Source organism: Chondrus crispus, genomic scaffold (genome assembly GCF_000350225.1).
Source record: "Chondrus crispus Stackhouse genomic scaffold, scaffold_48, whole genome shotgun sequence".
Lineage (NCBI taxonomy): Eukaryota > Rhodophyta > Florideophyceae > Gigartinales > Gigartinaceae > Chondrus > Chondrus crispus.
The window spans coordinates 130,557-140,579 of NW_005178479.1; the positions used below are offsets into that span (position 1 = coordinate 130,557).

At 48.3% G+C, this 10,023-nt stretch overlaps 2 protein-coding genes; one reads left to right on the forward strand and one right to left on the reverse strand.

The window, feature by feature from the left end:
* The first annotated feature begins 67 nt into the window (after positions 1 to 67).
* Positions 68 to 1,456, forward strand: CHC_T00006646001 (hypothetical protein). Its single transcript, XM_005709798.1, has one exon. The coding sequence runs from the start codon at positions 68 to 70 to the stop codon at positions 1,454 to 1,456; it is 1,389 nt and encodes a 462-aa protein (XP_005709855.1).
* A 1-nt stretch (position 1,457) lies between these two features.
* CHC_T00006647001 (hypothetical protein) lies at positions 1,458 to 3,316 on the reverse strand. XM_005709799.1 is given in 2 exon segments: positions 1,458 to 1,585; positions 1,586 to 3,316. The coding sequence occupies 1 exon segment, from the start codon at positions 3,314 to 3,316 to the stop codon at positions 1,586 to 1,588; it is 1,731 nt and encodes a 576-aa protein (XP_005709856.1). The 3' UTR covers positions 1,458 to 1,585.
* Positions 3,317 to 10,023: the final 6,707 nt, after the last annotated feature.

A 10,023-nucleotide genomic window follows, 5' to 3' on the forward strand; every position in this document is an offset into this window, starting at 1 on the left:
GATACAATCGTCGTCCAGCGTTTCGAATGACGCGGCGAGTCAGCCGAGGAGTTGGGACAATACAGCGATGGATTTGGGCTCAGACGGAAGAGAGGCTTTTGGTTTTGACGAGGTGCCGGATTCAAGGTACAGGAGCAGGCATACCGGGCGGCAGGTTGTGCAAAGGCAGGGGACTGACGCTCGGTCACAGGCGCACAATAGGTCTGAGAACATACGAATGGGGGCTCAGCACTCATCTCGATTTTCAGGGGAGAAGAGGAAAGCAGGCGTCACTGGTGAGCTTCCGCTAGAATTGAGACGAGCGTTGATATGGGAGGGAGATGCTGATCCTATTCAACCTGCGCATGTGGCATCTACGGCTCCTTGTAGATCCCGTGAGCGCCGAGAGTTACATTCCTCCGCGCAGGGCTCTATGGATAAACAGCAAGAAGATGAGTCTTTGCAAGACATTGCCCGTTTATCAGATGCAGATTGCCTGCCATCACCCTCTCGCTGCTATGCGCAGTCAGGTCCCAACGCGTATCTCGTCGCAGGGCAAGCGCGGCCAAAACCTGTGGCAGTGGGTCCCGCGCACGGCAACGAACGCAGACATCGCTCTCCCGACCAGCGTCGCACACAGGCACGTCAAAGTGCAGTTATTGCAACAGGACACGGGGCCACTGTCCAGACAGACGCTCTACAACGAGAAGGGGGGGATGATGAACAATGCGATTCGAGAAACGAGGAATTGAGTCGTCTGGATCGTGACGAGGGCGCTATACGCAAAACTCAAACGTATGCTGACGCAGTGAAAATGGCAAAAGAGGCTGCCGCCTCAGCAGCCAAAGCTGTGCTAGACTCTTTTCTTTCTGCGGGAATGATTGACAAAAGTACTGGTGCAAATCGTAACCGCGTTCAACAAAATTGCGATCGGATCGGACACTCAGTTGCCGAGGCAGGTGGATTCGTCGCTGCGAGGATCACAGAAGAAACGCCTGCAGTTGGGAGCAGTCAAAGGAATATAGCTTCTAAACAGTATTCGATGCCACTGACGTGTAGAAACCCGCGCGATTTGTCGAAGCGTGCACTGGATGGAACACAATCGCCATTGACGAAAAGATGCCGATACCCGCCTGCGTCCGCTTCCAAGAGCTCCAAGCAAATTTCTTCACTCCCACCCGAAGGCGAAGGAGTGAACCCGGAATCTCTGGAGAAAGATCTTCTTGGGAAAAAAAGAGAAAGCGAGAGGAGGTATGCTGAGTGCACTGTCCAGCAACTTTGGCAGCAGCTGGAGCGCTCACGTGTCAGTCAGAAGGCAGTCCGTGAATCACTCAAGAATATCCGAACGTTGGTACATATTTTTCTACATCAGGTCGTCGGTGTGCTTCGAAAGGATGACTACGATGAACCGGTTGAGAACTACCTCCGCGACTATCTCAAAGTAATGGGAAAGTTACCGATGCAGCTGCATAAATGAATAAGAGAAGCCCCCCCAAAAAGTTTCTCCGAGGGCAACTGACCGGTTTAGTTGGGTGTATATATTCACAGCGTGCCACAGCATGACCTACTCCAAGATTTCATAGTGCGTAAAAAGTCTGTTCGATGCCTATCCCCTCCCGCTAGGTCCTGCAGGTACTTGTGGCCTCTTCCAGCTGATGTAAATTCTCTTATGTCCGCTAACCACTTCTTGGGTGACATTAGCAACAGCTTTCATGAGACGAGTAAGATTGCTCTTTTGTTCCTTAGTCTTCGTCTCAAAGTATTGTAGAAACTCTTTGAACATAATTCGTTCCCGAGTCTTCAACAAAACCGACAGCACTGCCTTGATATGATTGCTTGAAGGCAGAGTTCCTGACGGTGGAAGTAAGTGAGACAAATCGAGCTTCTGGGGTGTATTCCCACCCGGACTGCGTCCTGGAGATGGGCTGACACCTAGAGGAGTAGATCCGTAAGGACTCGTGCCCATCGGGGTCGGTTGTCTAGACCCAACTGCGGCCGTGGATTTAAGCGATCGACTTGGGGAACGCAATGCAGACGGAGGCCGGGATGGCGACGGCGAGCGCGACACGGGGCGAGAGTTCTTGCCTTGAGTTGGATCATCATCCGATTCAGAAGCAGGTGACGACGGCCTCGAAGTGATCGGTTCATCCTTGATTAACTTCCGGAAGTCCTTGGCATTCTGCTCTGCATCGACAACCCGATTTTCTGTCTTCTTGACGCTTTCCTTGTCCATCTGCGCAACGTCATCATTGTCGAATTCTTGCTCAAAGTCCAGCTCCTCTCCGTTCTCAACGTCATCCTCACGCTTTGCTGCGCCTCGCTTGATTCCGACGCCGGCATATTCGCTGCTGTCCCTAATGCGAGAGTTATCCCCCATGCCCTGCTCCCTCGCGAATTGGGCACTCTCCAGCTTCGTCGAAAACTTTGCTAGCCTGTTCTGGCCTTTTGTGGCATTTTTGCGCATTTGGGCCTCTGTCTTTTCTGTAGTATCTCGTCCGCACGATCGGTTTGCTCGAAATGAACACCAAGAGTAGTCGTCAATGGGAATGACATCCACCGCTTTGCTTCCTTCCGCCATGACCATGATAGCGTAGCGGGACGTTGACTTGCCGTCAAACTTTCCGTCGAACAAATCCACATCTGGATCTTGCTGAGATTTCTCCTCATCATCACCATTCCTGCTCTTGAGACCGTTTGCCCCTGACGCCGAGTTCGAAACGCCATTCGCCGCGGTAGGCATCTCCTTGCCAGAAAGCTTTAGCGCCTCTGCAAGTCTCTTTCTTTCCTCCAACACGTGCTGGGGGGTAACCTCAAGAGTCCATCCCTTCCTGTAACGATCAGGAATGGTAACAATCCCTTGCTTGTCGTACCGCTCCAGTCGACGCTTCCCTGAAAAACTATTATAGTATATCTGCTGCTTCCGATGTGCTTCGATAGCCTTCTCGCGACCGCGAATTGTGTTCTCAGTATGTCGGTATAGTCTCACGTGAGGGTCATTTGAAAAATCTGGGACGCGCGTGAGAAACTTTGCGACTACGTAGTCACGCAACTCACCGGTACCCGCGCGGCGAAGCAGGTAGTCGTCAGGGTGCGCGCCCGGCGTCTCCTTCTTTCGCTTTTTCAGTTCGGGCGACGGACCTGACAGACTAGGCTTCGCTCGCCGCTTTTGACCCTTCCCTATCGAGGGGGACGACAGCCCGGCAGAGCGCGAGCTCGAGATCAGCAACGGCTCGTCGTCGTCATCGTCGTCAAGATCAAGGTCGTCGTCGACGTAACCGCCCCCACCGTGCACAGCCTCAGGGTCGAAGTGGTCGACATCCATGCTCTCATCCGCCATGGCCTCGATGTTGATTCGTGGAAGCTTGTCTCACACGCTGGAGGCTGGGCGGCTGCTTTGAGTGTACGAGAGCGGGATCAAATGAGGGAAAAAGGACGCCGAGCTGCGTCCAAGAAGGAAATAGTCGGGTATCTCTTGAAGAAAGGAAAGGTCGCGCTTCACGCTGGCACTGTAGGTATATTCGATATTCCTACTCCGTTGCCAGCATCGTCTGGCCAATGTGGCTCTCCGTGCGTGCCATCACAGCCTCCGCAGACACACAAGAGGCATGCAACAATTCAGTGGAAATTGATGTGTTTCAACAAATTGTACGACGCTTTTGTTTTTTTGTTTTCTTTTTTTTGGGTTCACTTTTAAGCCTTGGAACGAAATAGAATGCGTTCGTACCCTCTCTTGAAGTAGAAGAGGTTGAATAGAGGCTTGGAAATCCTGGACCGACACCCGTAGATTAGTAGTAACCAAAGCAGAGAGATGAGTAAGTCATTCCCAAAAGATATAAATCACGCTGTTAGGGCAGAAGATATCCTCTCATCCAGCCTGTATTTGTGCATTGTGCTTCAACAACGTCCCTCTCAATTTCGTTCCCTTCTTCCACTATGCATCTTTCCCCATCGATGCTGTTTTCAGCCACAGTCCAAACGTTTGGTTGCAGCTTCTAGAATGCTCGTGCGGTGGTAAGCCACTTCATATCTTGGCCTCAGTACATAGGGAAAGTATTTTCTGCTTGTCTCAACGGACAGACTTGTTTAGGCCTCTGCGATAAACGCCGCCGATGGTAACTTTGTCTTGTCATCACATGAATTGACATGAAAATAGCTCATTTTGCCCGTAGATAGAATGCCCCGAACGAGAAAGAGAATAACATATCTCATCATTAATAAGGAGTGAAATACGTTGGTGAAAACATCTTTCTGAGATTCGCCGACTTCCCCACGAATCCACACGAACGTGTGGACAATACCACAAGACAATACAGATTTACAACGGTATACTAAGATGTTTATATGTATGTTCCGTATGGCCTTCTTCCCGCTGCGCCATCCAAATGGGAGATGGGGAATACACGCCAAATTATTCCACTCGTTCCAGACGCTGAATCATGCAGGCCCTATTCAAAACCCACGCGTTCAAGTTCCGATCGGAATTTTGACACTTCAGATGTCACAACAGTACCGCACGCCGTGACAAGACCACACAGGTTCCTTTCTGTGAGCATGGGCCAGCCTTCAAATTTCAGCTTTGGTTCATTATTCAGTGCAGAAAGTATGGCCAACTAACGAGGGATGGGGATAAACGCAGCAGTTCTTGCCATTGAACAGCAGGAAATAATTACGTCTGGTACTTTACTTTGGAAAAAAACTCTACGAGGTGCAGGTGCCATGGACCTCCTCTAGTCCGTGGTGTCTATGTATGATGCCATAATGACGTCACATAAGGATACTTTTCCACCTTTTTTTCGTCTTATATCTACTCAGTAAGACGGAAAAAGGACACCCCCATAGGTTAATTTATCCTTATGGGACTGCGTTACATAAGGATCAATTTTGGTGAGAACTGCAAGTCCTTTCCGTTCGTTTTTAGAAATGCTCGGAAAGGAAGCTTTTTTGAGCAACCTTTGGATGTTTTGTGTTGATTTCTTCGGAAAAAAGCGCCCCTGCAAAATGCCATCTATTTATTACAACTGAATGTCATTATTTGTCTTTCAGTATATTCAAAAATGCTATCCCGATGTTCTGCAAGTTTTTAATACCGACGACCAGTACGTTCAAGAAATGGCATCCAAATTGATTAGATGAACTTTCGAGTGAATATATATATTGCAAGAAACACTGACTATGCCTGACCTCATGTATGAAGCAAATCGTCTGTCGCCTACTGGTGTCTACTGATATCTGTGAGGACTGAAGATCCATAGACACTCTCTAGAGGGACTCTAAACAAATTTAGTATTCGACGTTACTTGCTTTGTACTGGAGCAGCACTCTAGTGTCTTTTGGACCGTTGTCCTCATATGAGGAAAGTTTTCGACATTTTTTTTCTTGACTTGCACTTTCTCGACAAGAAAGAAAAGGATACCCCCACCGCAGTACTTTAATTCTGCCATGAGACCAGAAAGAACTTTGTGAGAATAGCATGTTCTTCCTGGTCGTTTTCAGATATATCTGGAAAAGAAGTTTTTTTAAACCACCTTAAAACTGCACGTGAAATAACCGCGAAACCGAAAACGTTAGTTCCTTTGCGTCTGTCAGTCTGCTCTTTTGTGCTGTAGGGGTCCTTTTCTGGTATCCACGAATATCAGAAGTCCGGTGTCTTGCCCTTTCACTACCCCGACAAAATGTAAACATTTTAGGTGGCAGAAAGCTTGCAAGTAGTGATGCACCAAGAAAGCGTTTTCTACCTTCCCAGTTGGACTCCGAAGAACCCCTTCCGTTATGTCGCAATAAATTCGTTGACAGCTTCTTTATGGGTCGGTCCGGCCCATCCGGTGTTATGGACAGTTCATAAAGAAAAAGACTTAGACTCATGGCTAAGTGGTATCACACTAACCAGCTCATACGGGGTGAGAGGTGGGCCGATCGTGGTTAGTATGAAAGGGAAACCTAATGATACACGCTGTTGTCCCGTTCCCATTCCCCTCTCCTCAATCCTCGTACTCGTAGCTAGCAGTATAAGAACCCCGTTGAAGAAAACAGGACCATTTCGTGACAGTAAGACATCTATTTCTAGTTGATGACCAGATATTGAAGCACCAAACTGTGGAAAACTTTTGTCACCGGATTTGGATGAGAAGAGTAACTCATGTACCATTTATCGTACTAACACTGAAGGTTCTGCTTTTGGATGAATTGCAAGACCCCTGACTTAAAGACCGTTATTGATGGTTGTACGCATGATGACCCGTCACTTTGTGCTATCCTTGCGTCCCAAGTTCTCTACATGTAGAATGAATAATATCCTCTCTGTAAGGGCCAGAAATATCAAGGAGAGCTACGGAGAGCAGATGCTGATGCGATCGTGGAAACGTGTTCCTGCTCCTCCATTGTAGGGTTTCGGCAATGCACAGGTGCGACAGGTCTGGCATCAAAAAGTCTGGCATAATCCTGTAAAAGAAGCATTAAATAATTTATCTCTCTGGTCTCTATGGAAACAACCGTGCTTGAAGAAAACGAGGTCCTTGAACGCCCTGTAGGAACAATGGTCGCAATGGAAAATCTTTCTCCGTTCCGGGTGCAAGCTTTTCAGGATTGAAACGGCAAGCACTGAAATGATGTATTTTAAATTAGTAACTGCTATACAGTAATCTCTCTTTATAAGAATGAGGACGGGAAAGGACATTATTATTCATGTAAAGAGAACATTCCTATGCCGGCAGTTATGATGCTTGCCCAGCAAGGTTGCTGGCCCCTGAAAAGAAAGAATCAATTCTCGTCTGCTTCTGTGTTTGCACTTTGGCAGCTGAGAGATCTCTTTTGATGCACCGAAGGTAGCTTAGTACAGCCAATTTTAGAAGATCCGTTTGACCGTTATACCAAGCAGATCTCGGACATCTGTTCGACCGTTTTAGAGGACCAAAATACGTTCCCTTCTACATACTGTACTGTACTCCATGGGATAAAGCGACATTCAAAATACTATATCCTTATGTCGTATATGAATAAACGTCCTGAAAATAGGGCTGTTTTGGCCATTCCCAGGACGGGAAACAGTGCATGTCTTCTACTAAAAGAATATTCTATTTCGGGTCATTCTTGTAAAGAGAGACTACTGTAATAGAAAGCAACTGTGTTGAGCGTGAGGTCTCTTGATGTTAAGATGGTTGATGTGCCTCTAAAAAGACTCCTTTTGAGATTTTCTTTGAAAACGATTCAATTCCAGTGTGACCACTAAAAAAGGGGACTCAATCAGTGAGATTGTAGGGTACTGTGTCCTGGTCTTGGAGGACTGTTTTTCTTTAGAATACAAAGCATAAGCACTGCACCTTTATTGACATCTACAGTAGAAGCATGAGTGACCCACACACAGACTCCCTTATCAGCGCTCACTTTTCTCAACACACGTTATATGGAATGCCGGATCGCACAGTACAATAGAGTTTAGTTGCCGTACGATAGATTCCGTTTGCTTCTCAAAGATAAGGTACTTTTCCCCACGCCTTTGCCTCATCGAGATGCCGGCCCGTTGGCTGTAACAGAAACGTCGACTACCGTACTACAAGTTGTCATTTCTCGCTTTGTAGAATTTCAGGCACAAAAAAGATAGGCTGTCGAGTGACTTTTTTCAAACGTGACAAAAATTGCCAAGCACATGGAGCATGCTTCGTACTTCAGTGCTGGCGAAAGGCAGTTTCCTCAATTTTTGACTGCCCCGAAAGCATCCAGATTTCTCGGGAATGGGCGTGTCGACGAACTTCGCCAGATTCGCAAGTAGAACTTTTGTTCGCGGCATGGCCCGCTATAGACAAACCCTATTTGGTCCAGCTCGTACAAGAAAATTGTACTAGTGCGTGCGGGTACGACAAATCTACGGCTCGGGTACAAACGTTGGAATTCAGGTGCCTTGAATAGCAATTGGTAAGGCCTGCGCCGGCCCAAATTTTCTGCTTCAGTGAAGCCACTATCCTGCTCATATCCCTAAAATGATCTGATGAGACTGCAGGACTCCTTACGAGTATGAAAACACTCCTATACTGCATGTCTCATCGCCCGTCTGCTGCAAGCTTCAATGAAGATACCTGGAAAACCTCTGCAATGACTGGGATTACGATAGTCAGAACGACGTGTGAAGCATCTGAAGGGCAAGGACTGATCACACCACGTGTTTTGGCATCAATCCACATCATCTCTACTGGTTTGCCTTTCGCCTTACACTTTGTATTTTAGAAGAACTCATTCTTTTGGATGAAATGTTTAACTAGATTCCTTCAGGAGAAACTGATAGTTCGGTAGGACCTGCGCACGTGTCGGGCGAATTTTGCGGGCTCCTACAAACACATATACCCGGGGGCATCAACAGTTCTCCTCTTGCAACATATGTCCCGAAAAACTGTCCTCCTCAGATCTCTTACGGCGTCGGGAAATTCTTCTCTCTTCATGCTCGGAGCAAGCATTGCTTTCTCGGCGTCTTGGTATCGAGATATATTGATGGGCATCGACCGCCAATTGCTTCGAGTGGCATTCCACGGGATCCACACTCTCTTGACCTCCTTTTATTTTTTTTCATCTCCCCTCCAAGGTGTCGTATCTTCCATACTGGGGTTTCAATCTGCTATCAGACGATTTCATTCAAGAGACGCGCTTCACGGTAGGCAAGGAATATATATATTTCAAAGATGATCGGCTATTGAACTGTGGTGTATTGATGTGCATTAGCGGTGAAAAGGCGTAACGAAGCAAAGGGACTTTGAAGGATGTTTCGTGAAAGAAGGTGCTGCGACACGACTCGGTGTGGTTCTACCTGTACAACGAGTACATTTCACACGCACAGCATGGTTTCCAAATCAAAAGCAAGCAGGCAGAAAGGGCGGCGTGACTCGTATCTGCGGTTTTCAGAGTGTGAACAATCCATGCTCCTCGACGGGGTGAAGAGGTTTGGAGCAGGCAGCTGGAAGAAGATACTATCTACGTACGAATTCCACTGGAAAAGAACGGCGGTAGACCTCAAAGACAAATATCGCAACATTCTAAAAGGCAGGGAGCGTCTAAAGCGAGTTAGTATGCAAAGCAAGCGGGAAGAGGGTGGGGATGCAAAGCCATCAATGGAGTACAGGAGATGCACTTCGCCTACGTCGGGTCGTGGCCTGGACGTGCGAGGAATTGGGAATTGTAAAACGCACATCTACACGTACGAATACAGGTCGGGCGATGATGGTGGTTCGCGTTCATCCACGCGATGGTCAGGCTCCTACGAGGCTGGAAGTGGAATTGGAGTCGGAGAAAGTGTGGGGCCGGTGGGGCAACAGCGGGGGGTCGTTGAGGCACAGGCGGCGCATGGAATTGGGTGGTTGTACGGGCGTAGCACGGGTGTTGGGTACTCCACGGTGGCGGCGGGCCGAAAAGAGGCGGGCAGAATACATGCAGAGGTGAGGAAGGCACCAATAATGGCGGCTCCATCGGGGATGAATCTGGAGAGGCTCCTCTGCTCGGACGAAGCGGAATGAGGCGGAGGGGGACGACTCGTGCGGGGCGATCAAGTGTTGAGGCCTGCAGTGTATTACTCCTGTCATACTCCTGAGGCTGGCGTGCGTATACTGTACGAGGAAAATTTTCGTGAGTTTATGAATTTCCGTCTAACTCTTCAGCAACCAATTGCTGAAGAGTTGCTCATATTTATTTCTCACAAGCGCAAGCGTATATGATAGTCTCTATTATCAGGCTGTCACACTGTTAGGCGATCCCTCCGTGTTCCATAGACGCCGCCCCACACAGGTGTCCCCGTGCGAGCCGCCCGTTGGTTGGTCGCCCGGTCTGCTTCGCTTGCGGACGTCACACACACACAGCGCTTGCACCTCCGCTTCCACGCCCAAAACCCAAAAGCCCAACGGCATTGCCTTATCTACTGTGCCGTCTTAGCTCTGGATGGAACCGCCACAGGAGGAACCTCCTCCTGTCGCTTTAATCATTAAAACTTTAATCATAATAATTAAGTAAGTGCCTGTCCCATGTGCCGCAACGCCAATGCCTTATCCGCCGCCCCGTCTTACCTCCTTC

What these genes read in the sequence shown, in the direction of transcription:
- CHC_T00006646001 (XM_005709798.1), top strand. Translation starts at nt 68, where the DNA reads ATGGATTTGGGCTCAGACGGAAGAGAGGCTTTTGGTTTTGACGAGGTG.
- CHC_T00006647001 (XM_005709799.1), bottom strand. Translation starts at nt 3,316, where the DNA reads ATGGCGGATGAGAGCATGGATGTCGACCACTTCGACCCTGAGGCTGTG.